The sequence below is a fragment of the Octopus bimaculoides genome, chromosome 1 (genome assembly GCF_046866305.1).
Source record: "Octopus bimaculoides isolate indiv1 chromosome 1, ASM4686630v1, whole genome shotgun sequence".
Classification (NCBI taxonomy): Eukaryota; Metazoa; Mollusca; class Cephalopoda; order Octopoda; family Octopodidae; genus Octopus; species Octopus bimaculoides.
This window is the reverse complement of record NC_142928.1, coordinates 95,144,600-95,158,938: the sequence shown is the minus strand read 5'-3', so window position 1 is coordinate 95,158,938 and position 14,339 is coordinate 95,144,600. Positions and strand designations below refer to the sequence as shown.

At 30.5% G+C, this 14,339-nt stretch overlaps 1 protein-coding gene across 3 annotated transcripts in view; it reads left to right on the top strand.

The window, feature by feature from the left end:
* Positions 1-14,339, top strand: part of LOC106873159 (uncharacterized) — a 329,246-nt gene that overhangs the window by 195,134 nt on the left and 119,773 nt on the right. For all 3 annotated transcript variants that reach the window (XM_089354161.1, XM_089354165.1, XM_089354155.1), the window contains exons 57-67: positions 159-295; positions 1,288-1,485; positions 2,071-2,282; positions 3,159-3,295; positions 4,055-4,191; positions 4,557-4,754; positions 5,960-6,174; positions 6,601-6,740; positions 10,352-10,479; positions 11,032-11,229; positions 12,709-12,911. In XM_089354161.1, coding sequence (XP_089210287.1) covers positions 159-295; positions 1,288-1,485; positions 2,071-2,282; positions 3,159-3,295; positions 4,055-4,191; positions 4,557-4,754; positions 5,960-6,174; positions 6,601-6,740; positions 10,352-10,479; positions 11,032-11,229; positions 12,709-12,911 — 1,903 coding nt within the window. The remainder of the gene's footprint in view (positions 1-158; positions 296-1,287; positions 1,486-2,070; positions 2,283-3,158; positions 3,296-4,054; positions 4,192-4,556; positions 4,755-5,959; positions 6,175-6,600; positions 6,741-10,351; positions 10,480-11,031; positions 11,230-12,708; positions 12,912-14,339) is intronic.

The following is a 14,339-nucleotide window of genomic DNA, read 5'->3' as shown; positions in this document are numbered from 1 at the left end:
TCTATTATTAAATATTTTCTTTCATATGTCTTCTTCCTTAAAACTGTACAGATGTTTTAATCAACTGATAAACACCAGTTTCCATCATTTTATATTATAAATATTATAAAAGACAGTAGTTTTTTTAGAATGCTTACATTATTCTTGCTTTCTTTCAGAAACAAATACATTCAACGTGTCTCAATACATACAATCAGTAGAATTAAAGAATCTTTTTGTATTGGTTCAAATTTCACCAGATACTGCATCAGCATTGTTTGAGTCTGGTCTGAACATACTTATCAACCCGCAAAGAGTAAGTAGATATCTTACACAGAAATATGGAGTCAATAAACAATTATTTTCTTGTTGTTACTATCATTATTCAGAAATATACAGCAATGAATGTTTAGGTTTTATTTTTTTTTACTTCAAATTTTGAAAAAAATTAGTGGACAGACATTCATGTTATTAGTAACTAGTAAATGAATTATGGTGATTGAAAACTTTTAATCAATTTTGAAAAATTTATGTAACACTACTTATTGTCCCTGGAAAATTTAGTTTATACAAAAATTGAAAAATAAAGCACAAATATATGTAATATATTTTCTGTAACATTAAAAAAATCTACATCTTATTGGCTATACATTGAACATATAGGAGTTACAAACATTATATAAACGTTTCATCAACATCAACAGCAGTATTTTTATGTTCACTTTTTCCATGCTGGCATGGGTTGGATGAGAGTCTCTGAGGCAGTATTTTATGGTTTGATGACCTCCCTGCGGGCAAAAACTTGCTTGTTTTTGAATAAGATAATTGCTTATTCCCTTGGTTTTCACAAATGACAAAACTGAAGAGTGACATGATGCCTTACTTGATAGAAACGTAAACATTGTCTCTGCTTCTGGTAACAAGGTGACAATATGAAGATACATGGAAACACTGTACATATATATATACACACAATATGAAGACACATAAACATCTGTACATATGTATATGTGTGTGTATGTGTGCGCAATTCTGGTAACAGGGTTGAGTTGTTATTGAAGTATAGATCTCAAGAGGTTAAGAAAAACTCAGTTGAAGAACATTCATAATGATTATGGAATAAAGGAATAAAACATGAAGCAATATGGTTGTCAACTAAACTCTTTAACTACACAGCCATGTCTACAACCATTTGATCTATATGTGAAGATAATTTGACCATTGTAAATGATTACAGAAAGTAACTAAAACTTTAATCTAAAATATGTTATAAATTCTTTCATGTTTCTTCACTTTGTATTCCATCAGCTTCTACCATTTATTCATGATGAAACTTTATGGGAAAATATATGTTACAATTCAACTGTTTTCAAAAACCTATTCCCATACTTTAAAGATAACAGCAGTATACAATCTGCATGTCAAGTGATAACAGCAATTGATTTTAAAAAACTCTTACAACAAGTAAATGAAACAATTCCTGGTTTCAGCAGTCTTTTGGAAATGGTAATTTTTAAAATATTCTTTGTTTTCTGTCTCTTGCACCTGTTTTATCATTAATAATGCTTACTGTGTATTACTTCAATGTTTTGTAAAAACATTTTAAATAATTTGCTAATAAAACAGTTGTCATGTTTTTCTAGTATCAACAAAATCTCAACATGTTTCCAATCCCATATTGACTAAATTAACTTACTGAAATTTTTTTCTCCTTCATCTGACATGATTTGATGAAGTCCAATTATAAAAACACCTCTTAAACTTTTGTAGGTCATATATTTCCCAGAGATAAATTCGATATTACTCAGTTTTTAATCATTAGAATACAGACGAAATATAAGTTTGCTGTTGTATTCCATACTTAGCAGAAAAGAAAATAGTGTATATAAGTCATGGATTAATATCAGATTTCCTCATCATTTATTAGTTTCTAGTTAGATTTTTAATCGTCCACACTTTAAATATTTCATCAATAACTTACTCAGTATATAATAGATACCTGTTTATACCATTATACAATGCTCATACAGATATATTCAAATATCATTTTCAATGATTTATTTATCTATCACTTTCATCTGATCTTTTCAGTATATGCAGCTAGCAACTTACTCATATGGTCAACAGCTATCAGTAAACTACACAACATATGCAAATACTCAAGTGAAATTACAGGTTTTGATTTCTGAATTGGTCATGAATCCTCCCAAATTTGTATGGGGAGTTAATCATAACTTCTCAATAGATTTATTTACTGAAATGCTCACCAACAACACACAGGATTTACTGCAAAAACTTGCCAAGTATGTAAAAGTATTTTTTAAAATATTTTCAGCATTTTCTTTATTCTTTCTTTGCATTTTCCCATAAACACACTTCTGAAAATGAGAAATTGTTATATATATTTACCCAGTAAAACTCTCTTCCAATATTCATATTTCTTGTGGAACTAATGGTAAGATGATGTACATACATACATCCATACATATGCACATGCCTACATTTGTATGTATATATATATATATATATATATATATATATATACACATATATATATATATATATATATATATATATATATATATATATATATATATATATATATATATATATATATATATATAAAGGTTATGAAGGGTATTGGAGTGAACCAAACCGTAAAGATCGCTCTCACTTCTTACTACAAATCTCCTCTCATAGATGTAATAATCCATTCTTCTACTATTACCGTCTCCGATGAAAGGATACATTGGATTTTCCCTGAAACAGCTGTAAGACTTTATCCATAAAATATAATTCTAACTTTGCCATTGGTCTCTTTATCCTTTTCTTTCTTTATACATATATATATATATTCACACACACATATATAGCCCTCATCTATAACCACCATGCCCCCAGACAGCGTATATACATATATGTATCATTTATAATATCATCCACAAAATGTTTTATTCCATTACTCTAAAACTGAGTTCAGAACAGAACAAATATTCTCTAATACATCCTGTACGTTGTTTACAATACAAATCAGAAACACTATATCAAGGAAATTTAGCTTTACTTATTCTAACTGATTTTCACAACTTCATACATCTTTATTGCTTATTTTTTAAATGAAATACTTCAATTCTAGAATATTCATCAATTTAATTCTCAATGCATTTCCTCTTTTTCAGTCCTCAGATAATCAATGGTTATGTAATGCAATTCTTGGCTACATTGAATATAACAGGAATTCCAGATCAAAATATGAAAGTCTATATAGAACAGAAGGTTTTGGAATTTTTAATTCCCAATCTAAAACGTATTGTAGGTATGTATTCTTGAGCATTATTCATTGTTCTTTAATCTATTTGAAACTTTTAAACATGCAACAGTCTGAGAAAATCAAAAATTCCACAGACAGTCTGACTACTTCTATTGTACAGATTGTATTGTCCTAGTGGTTAGTGTGCTGCTCTTACTATCAGGAGGTCAAGGTTTTCATTCCCAGATTGGTGATATAGTGTTGTTCTTGAGCAAAACACTTCATTCCACATTGCTCTTTAATCACTTTGATGTCTGACATGTTTCCCGCCATGCACCTGTACAGGTAATGTCAATTTCACTAATGGAATGAGCTAATATACAACACAAACATTTCAACTCTATAAACAAATCATCTCATCAACTTATTCTGCAAGTTATTGCATAACCCCCATCTATCACCAATTACAGAATAGCTTACAAAAGTGAAAACTATAAACACAAATACAGAGCATTTTTGCCAAACAGATTAACAATATTGCATATGGAATACAGATATTTTCATATCTCAGATCATGAAACGTACAAATGAAGACCAAAGGAGTGATATTTGTGCACTCACTAATCAACTCAATTAAGATATTTAAAATGACTGTGTTTATTAAATTTGATTCTCTGATATACCTGCTTCATTAAAACCATCCAGATGTATTATTCAGTTGAATAATATTTCACCAGATATCACCATCTGCTGTTATAAATCTGCTCTTATTGAAACGTTGTTTCTTCTTTCAGAACTCTTATGTTATTCCTTCTTTTCTTCCAGGATTAGATACATTCAATATGTATCAATACATACAGTTTCCAGAATTAAGGAAATTGCTTGGACTGGTAGAAATTACACCTGAAGTTGCTTCAAAATTGGTTGCATCTGCTATAGACATATTTACCAATCCAGAAAGAGTAAGTAGATATTTTCCACACAAATGATACATACATATTAACTTTTCTTTCTTTAACTGTTATTTTTCAGTTATAACATTATGAGTGAATGGACTGAGGTCATGTTGGAGCACTGTGTCAAAGTGTTTTGGCAAACAAATCAACCTCAGTAGTGTTTTTTTTTCTTTAATTCTGGCAGTTATTCCACTCGTTTCTTTTGTTGAACTGCATAATTACAGGAAGATAAACAAACCACTGTTGATTGTCAAGTAGTATGTTGTCAGAAGACAACTTGAGCATTATTATCGTTTACAGGGAGTAAACAAAATTTAAGTCTACACTATGTTATAAATTCTTTCATATTCCTCTGTTTTTTATTGCATCAGATTCTACCATTTATTGAAGATGAAACTTTATGGGTAAAGATATGTGAGAATGCAACTCTTTTCCAAAAGTTGTTCCCATCCATCAATGATCCAAGGAATATACAATCTGCATGTCAAATGATAGCAGCAACTGATTATGCAAAACTCTTACAACAAGTAAATAAAACACTTCCTGGCTTCAGCAGTCTTATGGAAATGGTAATATTTTAAATATTCTTTAGCTTTGTTATCTACCACATCTATTTCATCATTAATCAAGTATATTACTGTATTATCTTATAGAAATATAGTAACTTTTTTATTAATAAAACACCAGTTACATTCCCTTTTATTAACAACAAAATATTTTGTTTCAACATGCATCCATTCCTACACTGGTTAAATTCACTCAGTGAACTAGTGTTCTTTCATTAGATAAAGTTCAAAGAAATTCATTTCTAAAAATCTCTCGTTTACTTTCTGCATAGCTCTTATATAAGTTAGATAATATATCTATGTCCCTTTAATTTTCTTCCTGAGAATGTGAACCTGAAACTACTCTAAATACCATAAAGTCAATAACTCATTACAATGTATTCTTGAAGATCTATTCACAATGTCCTTGATAAAATGAGAGAAATCATTTTCAAGATGTTTTTTTGCTTTTAATTATGTTGTGTTTGTAATGGTAAAATTTATATTGTATATACATACTCAAGAAGTAAATATCAATGTCAGAAATTTCTGACAGTAATTTAAGTTATTGTAATCATATACTAATTTAATCTGGAGACTAATGGTTGAGAGGAGAATTCCCAAATCTGCCACATTTCTACTGCTTTGCTCTCCTTATATGCTGCTTTTTTTAATGATCTTACTACTTCTGCATTAAAGAATTACAAAAATGAAAGGTGTTGAATGCACTACATGAGCAATTTCCACTGACAATATACTACATCACAAAACATGTTTCTCAACAAATCCAGAATAGGCCACTTATTTAAGGATTTTCTTGAGGAAGGTTGGCTCTCTAGATATAATTTCTAATAAATTTGTTTTCCTGCATCAGAAAAATGCATTATTCTACAATTATACATGATTCCTATTTTACTACTTCAGGAAGTATTGTAAGATATGTGCTTCAGTTTCACATCTGTGATAAGAATAAAACAGAAATGCTGTTGTATTCCATACCTAGCAGAAACAAATTTGTAGTACATTAGACATTAATTGATATCAATTTTCCTTGTCATTCATTTGTTTCTAATTAGATTTTTTATCGTCCACACTTTAAATATTTCATCAATAATGTACTCAGTATATAATAGATATCTGTTTATACCGTTATACAATGCTCATACAGATATATTCAAATGTCGTTTTCAATGATTTATTTATCTATTTATTTCATCTGATCTTTTCAGTATATGCAGCTAGCAAATTACTCATATGGCCAACAGATACCAGTGGACTACACAGCATATGCAAATTCTCAAATGGAATTACAGGTTTTGATTTCTGAATTGGTCATGAAACCTCCCAAATTTGTATTGGGAGTTAATAGTAACATCTCAATAGATTTATTTACTGAAATGCTCACCAACATCACAGAAAAAGATTTACTGCAGAAAGTTGCCAAGTATGTGAAAATTTTTTGATATTAGCAACAGTTTTTTCATTCAATCTTTGCATGTTTTCTATAATTACACTGTCACAAAAATTATAGAACCTTAAATAAATAGATTTTCTCACTGACTCACTGGTCTTATTCATGTTTATTGTGCAAGTAATAGTCAGAAATACAAAAGTTAATATCATCCCCGATGCCTTATCATCATTGCTCTTATATTTTAGTTGAGATAAGTCATGAAACATCAAACAAATCAGTATATCTTTCAGAATAACAATCAGAATGTGTATATCAAACATATTTATCACCGCAGTGTCTACCAAATCAGCTTTTAAATTTTCAAGACAGTAACTGCTTGCTTAATCTACGATCTGTTAATGATATTACATTCACCTGGTATTTACTTTAATCTTAATTGCATTCTCTCTTTTGCAGTCCCCAGTTGATAAATGCTTATGTGATGCTGTTCTTTGCTACTTTGAGTAAATCAACAGTACTTCCAATTCAAAATATGCAAATCTATGCACAGAAGAAGATTTGGGACTTTGCAAATGCCAATCTGAAACATATTACAGGTAAATATTTCTGAACTGTGTTCTGTGTTCATCAGTCTATTTAAAACTTCTAAGCATCCAGCAATTAGATAAACTCAAAAAAATTTGACAAAGATATGGGATTCTACTATCTTATTCCAGATATAGTTTAGCTGTAAGCACAATAGTCAAATAAGGCCCAACTTAGCAAAACATAGAATAGCTCTATTGCAAACTGCTGCAGAGAACACTGCTGTATTTTGTACAACATATTTATTTTCTTCTTATTTTATAACATATACTTTATGTACATTTTTGTCTCACATGTTTCTGTCTATAAATATATATGAAACACTGCTTTATAAAATAGTGTCAAATAAAATGGAAATTAATTCACATGTATGCTGCCACTTGGATCCTTGTCAGAGACACATAATGTGTAATGGAAATACTAGCTTCTAAAGGAATGACTTATTTAGAAAAGAAAGCCTTATCCTAGCACTTTTGTACCAAATTACAATGTATATGTTACGGTAAAATTATTTCAAGCAATTTTTCTATCAATGCAGGAACTAATGGATGTTTAACTCCATTTTCATACATCTACTGTCAAGATTAATACAAATTTTCATTGTGATATATGAGTTCTATGGACTTAATTACTTGTTTCACCTCATTAAAACTGTTAACAATCATATGTCAATTTGAATGTTACGCCTTTCTTCCTTAAATCATATAAAGATGCAATAAGATTTGTTTTGTTCCAAATGAATGTGGCACAATATTTGATAACTGAAACAAATACCTGTACCTTGCACACATTTTTTCATATAATTTCTAAATTTTAATAGCAACAGTATATATCTCAGATAATTTTCTTTTTGATATACTACTTTACCTTTGTCATAATAATTGAAAAATTTATCTCTAACATCTCAATCTGTCATTCATAGTGTGCAGTGTTGTAAGTGACAATAAACAGAAATAGTTGCAGATTGATTATCAAAAAGATGACTTAATAAACCAAACATTCAGTGCTGAAGAATGAGACAAAGTTTCAGAGAAGATGATTACTGAAAAATTGTCCAACTAATTAATAAGACCTTATTCTGATTGCATCTTACAAATTTCATGATGATGGGTTAATCATATTCTGCTTTGTTAACTGAAAAGAGAGTATTATTCATGAAGTTGTAAGCTAATATTTTCAATATTGATCTACTTGATACAAGACTGAACTGTTACACTTACACTGCCCTAGGAAATATACTGTGCCTCTCTATGCAATGAGAATATATCATTTGAAGATATATAAAAATTTCAAAATCAACTATACATACTTAAAAAGCTAAACAGTTACTTAGTTGTATAGCATCCATGACTGATGACATTAAAACATTTCTACAACTTCATCAAATCATATAAAATAGATATAAAGCTTTTTGTGATAATAAATCAAACAAAAATAACATAAAATCAAATATCCAATGGAAAGATTTATGGTGATTTGGAATGTTATATTCATCCAGAAAGACTAGATTATTCACATAAGAATAAAAAATGTAATTCATACGGAAAAATGTATCTTTTAAGGAATGCATGCATGGCATCAAATTAAAACTCTTTCTTATGATAAAAATGTATATGTATGTACATATGAGTTGGCATTTTTACTTTTGAACTTTATTTTTCCAATTTCACTCTCACTAAAATTAGTCTACATACATATGCACCTAAGCAGAGTAGTTATTACAAACATAATGAAATACAACTTCATATACTATAGATATATAAACACACATACATGTACAAGTAGGTAGAAATATCATGTCAGCATAAATAAGGAAAAAATCATGGACTACTTAGAAGCACGAATTTTTTCTTTCTTTTTTTGTTTTTAGTTGTAAGTAACTTTTAAAGAAAGGTAGTAAATAGCACCTTTAGCAAGCCTGTTTGTAATAAACCAGGTCTGTAACCCTTGTTAGTGGTTTTCATGGTATCAGGAGAAGGCTTACCAATACTATGACAAATTTTTTTCATTTCTTTAAATTCATTACTATTAGAGCATTATTTTCAGTAATTTAATAAGTTGAGCCTCACAACTTGTACTCTCCTAAACACAAAGAAGTCTATGCTAACTATTTTTGGTTCAGAAGATTGATTAGGGAAAGGAAACATCCAGTGGTAATTATCTATATCAATATTGCTGAATACTACTTTTCCCTCAACAGAAAGAACTTCCCTCGATTATATACATATGATAAAATATTCGATAAGTGCACTTTCAAGGTCAGCTTTAACTGCCTTGGCAACATAGAATCCCAAATATTGAACCACAACAAAACAACATATTCACTAACAAGTCAAACCAAGCTCAGTTAGACTTGTTGCAGTGACTGGTCACAATCACCTTTCGAATATAGATGGCTGTGTAAAGAACTTATGGTTGAAGTATGCAACAGCAGAGACACCATCAAAATGTATATCAGGCTCACAATAAATACATATAAGGCCCACTTTATGCAATACCTCTGTACATTCAGAAACAAAAGAATGAAGAACCCAACATTGTTACTGAAACTGATCTGATATCTGAAAGACAGTGGTATCAATAACTCTATCATCAAGTTAAATATTGCAACACAAGCAAGAGCCTACAACATACAAGGTACAAAATGCAACTCGTAGTGTGACTGAAAAATTAAACATCTTTACTGCAATCAACAGCCAACAGAAAAAAAACACTATCCCTTCTTTACATGTTCATTTGGTGTAACACCTTTTTTGTGTTAATGATTTTTATTTTTGAACCTGTAGTTCTTTTGCTCCACACAGACAGCAAGGTCTAAGAATGTAGCATACTTTTGAATCGATTTCCATTTTAATCATTTGAGAGTGTTTTATAAGGCTGTGTTTCACATATGTATAGACAGATACACATGTCACACATGACAAGAATTCATGGGGAAATAAGTACCATAAACTCTTATTGACAAATTGTTTAATTCTAGAGCACTATCAAACTTCATGGCTGATTCCACGTTTTTAGATGTAATTGGCATTCCATTAAAACTTTCAATAATGATCTGATGAATTTCAAATCCAGGCAGAGCATGATTTTTATGACTTCAGTTAAAATTGTAATCAAAGTCATCAAAGGTTTGATAAGGCATTTGTATTGCTTTGAAGTTTTATATTGCATTATATATTTGTATAATGCTAATACCCATTTAAAAATATACAGATAATTAGACTTCAACAAGAGTAGCATTGTGCCATATTATTAGCATCATATGTATATACAATACAATATGAAGCTTTGCAGTATCATAGATTGTTGATGCTGCATCTTGAATAGCTTGAAGGAGAAGAACTAATTATATCTTAATACATAAACCATACAAAGTGAAACCAGCAATGGAACTCCTATACAGTTACTTTCCTCATATTTATGATATTTAGATTGAAAGTTTTTATTTAATTAGCGTTATTTTCCATCATGTTTTATAAATCTACTTCATTGAAACTATCCAGATGTTTTAATTAATTGACAAGTGCTTCACTGTTTATCCTTGTCAAAGTTCTAAAATGTTCTTAAAAGATTATGTCTGTCCTTTCAGAACCATTATATGATTTGTTTTCTTTTCTTTTAGCATCAGATACTTTCAACATGTTTGAATATATTAAGTCTTCAGGATTACAGAATTTTTTTGAAATTAAACCAGATATGGCTCCACAGTTAATTACTGCTACTTTAGAGCTGTTTGCCAGTCCAGAAAGAGTAAGTAGATATTTTAGAGACAAGACATAAGGAATTAAACACTGTTTTCCGTTCTTTTTTTTTACAGTGCTTTTTTTTATTCAGTAATGTACTGCAATAGCATTTTTTAAGATTTCTGACTTCAAATTGTTAGAATAGTTGATATAGTTATGTCCATTCATGTCCTATTAAAGGTCATTTGCAACTAGTATAAGTCTTATGTTGATGTAAATTTGTGAGCAATTTTGAAAGTAGTTTCATTTATTTTCATTATCCCATTTTTTATTTAACTATTTAGTTGATTGTTTTAATCTAAGGAAATCTTGCTATTGTACAAATCAAGAAAAAGACCATGAACACATGCAATGTATCTTCTGTAAACATTAGATAATCTAATAGCTATAGACTACACACTGAAGATTTATGATTTAATAAAATGATATAAACATTTTAGTTTGAATCAGAAAGAGTTTGGGCATTATGATTGATTAATGCTCAAGTTAATAAAAAAAAACTTAACTTCACAATATATTACAAATGTTTTTCATATCACTTTTCTTTATCTTTCATCAGCTCTTACCACTTATGCAAGATGAAACACTATGGAAGAAGATGTGCTATAATACAACTATATTCCAAAATATCTTCCCATCATTTAAAGATAAAGTTTCTATAAAACATTTATGTTCTCTGATAACAAGTGTTGATTTAGAAAAGCTCTTACTACAAATAAATCAAACACTACCTGGTTTCAGCAATATTATGGAATTGGTATGTTATAAATATCCTTTATTTTTATTCCAATGCTTTCCCTTCAGAACAATATTTTTTTTTTTTTTTCAGTATGCTTCTACTCTTATACTGGACCTATATTTACTTTAAGTTTATCTCTATAGATTTTCTATAAAATTCAGAACCAGCACTGCAAGTTACAGCATTTTAAAAATAGGGAAATCAAAAATAGGAAAAAAATATGTAATTCATGTAAATACATATTTCAAGCACCTCATCTAACCCATCAACTATCCATGTTTAAATACCCTCTAGGTTTTGCAGTGTAACATAATTGTATATACATTCCAATTTGCATATTTAACACATTCTTGGCAACTGGTACATATATATTAACTGCTAGATTAAAAGAAAAATTTGAAGATGTACCAGTCTCCATATTCAATAATATATATATTTATCTGTACTCCATCCTCCTCTCCCATCCCCTATTCCTCTCTCATCCCTCCTACTCCTCTCCCATCCCATATATTTATATGTATTCCTCTACCATTCCCCTATTCCTCTCCCATCCCCCCTCATAATATCTTGACCACCAACTAACTCTCCTTTTTTTCATTTTCTATTCCTCTTTCTTTCTTCTTTCCTCACCTTGGCCTTTTCACCATTCTCCTCATGTTAACATACACATCTTTTCTCTCCTCTCTATGTAATACTACCACTACATTCTCGAAATTTCACTCAATCCACAAGACTCCACTCATTTGAATGAACAGCACTTGGAATCTACATCTCCACACTTTCCATTTGTAGTGACAAAATATGAACTCCTATCGGAATTGACAGACCATGGACAAAAAACATTTCTACCACTTCTACACACCACTTTCCTTGGATATGTAAGATGTCATAGTTCCTTGCAACTATAACATCCTACATATATTTTTACTTTTACTTTTATTCTCTTATTTCCCTTTATACTTCTTATTTCCATCCTTTTCCAAAATAGCTCATTACATTGAACTCTACTATTTCCCTCTATTTAACCATCTCACATCGTCTCTGATGACGGGATATCCCTAATATCACAGAAACAACTGTAAGACTAACTTCCACTTCCTAAATGTCCTGAAAATTCCACACTTGTATTATTATTGAACCAAGAGTTTAACTACGGTCCTTCCATAGCACTTACATAGCCTTACCTGCCACCTTGGGTCTTCTGGATACCAATATCTCTTTTATATATATATATATATATATATATATATATATATATATAATACACACACATAGATAGGCAGATAGACAGACAGACAGACAGACAGACAGGTAGACAGACAGACAGGCAGGCAGACAGGCAGACAGGCAGGCAGGCAGACAGACAGACAGACAGACAGACAGGTAGACAGACAGACAGGTAGACAGGCAGACAGACAGACAGACAGGTAGACAGACAGACAGATATATGCTTTCGTAAAATACTCTTTTTTAAAACTATGTTTCAATAATTTTCAGATGAACTTTTTGAAAAATTATGAAAAGAATTCTACAATTCCAGTAGACTACCTGGGACGTGCAGCATCTGAAATTCAGTTTCAGAAATTACTTGCACAACTGATTGAGTATCCTCCGAAATTTACATGGGGTGTCAGTGAAGATGTTTTTGAGGATGCATTTAAAAGATTTGATGAAAAGTCCATAATCGAATATTTCACCAAGTATGTAATCTATACTAATATTTGTGTATGAAAGTCTTATCTATTGCTCTGTATGACATCTCTGAAACAAGCTGGATAAGTGGATTTTTTAAAAATAACAATCTTAGTTATATTTTCTTGCAGAAATACCATCTTTTAGACAGATCTCTGCTAGAATATGTCACAGTTGCTTGCAGGAAACATCTGTGATGTGCATTTCTATTGATAAAATGCATATGTGTGTGTGTGTGTGTGTGTCTGCATGTCTGTACTTTTAAACACACACATATACATACGTACGTACATACATACATACATACATACATACATACATACATACATACATACATACATACATGATGATGGCCGTCCACTCGTGACCGAGGAAGACCATTGCCGACCTTCAGGAACATTGTGCGCTCTAGGACTAATTTATATTTTGCATTTGCAGCTCCATTGGTGGCTAATGAGCCCTGCTCTTGACAAGCATACACGACTGCAAACATTGCAGACCAAGCTTTCCCCATTCACTATATGAGCCGTGCGCTTTTGCGCAGCTCGCTCAAGTTCTTCATGCTGGATACGTGCTCTCTCAAAAGTGTTGATCCCCTCCTTAACTTGCTTCCTCCACCTGTGGCGATGACAGGCATTGTTCTCCCAGTCATACATACGTACATACATACATACATACATACAGGCATACATACATACATACATACATACATGCATACATGCATACATACATGCATACACATATACATACATACATACACACATACATACATACATACATACATACATGCATACATACGTACGTAAATATAGCATCGTTTTGTTTAGATGTCAAACAATATCTGAAAAGCAATATTTATACAAGTAATTTGATCTATAGTAAAAAGTTTCACAAATAGTTCAAAGTATCTCAAAGAAAAACTTTTTATAATCACTTCTTATTTTTAATGAGAACAATTAAATGGTAGCAGAAACAAGGGAGAGAGAGGGGAGAGAAAGAGAGACGAAGACTAAATAAAGAAAATGATGTTGAAAAAGAAATAAACATCAATAAATAAACATAATCTTGATTTAGACAGAAAATAATCCAAGGTTTTCATTATTTGAAGGACCACATTTCAACTACAGTAACCCCTCAACTATTGCAGATGTTACATTCCAACCCCCAATCCCCACAATAGGTGAACATCCACGAAGTAGAAACAGTACTATACTGTATATTTTTTTATTATTTCTGTAATTTGTATATATTTATTTTCTTATAAGCGCTAAACAACACCACGGAGGAATTGAAGTAAGCTTAAATAATAAACCATGATAGGTGAACCATGATAGGTGAACCATGATAGGTGAACTGCAATATGGCAAGGGATTACTGTAATTAGATGCACTCAGGACATAACATTGGAAACTTTGTAATACAATTTTTAAAAAATT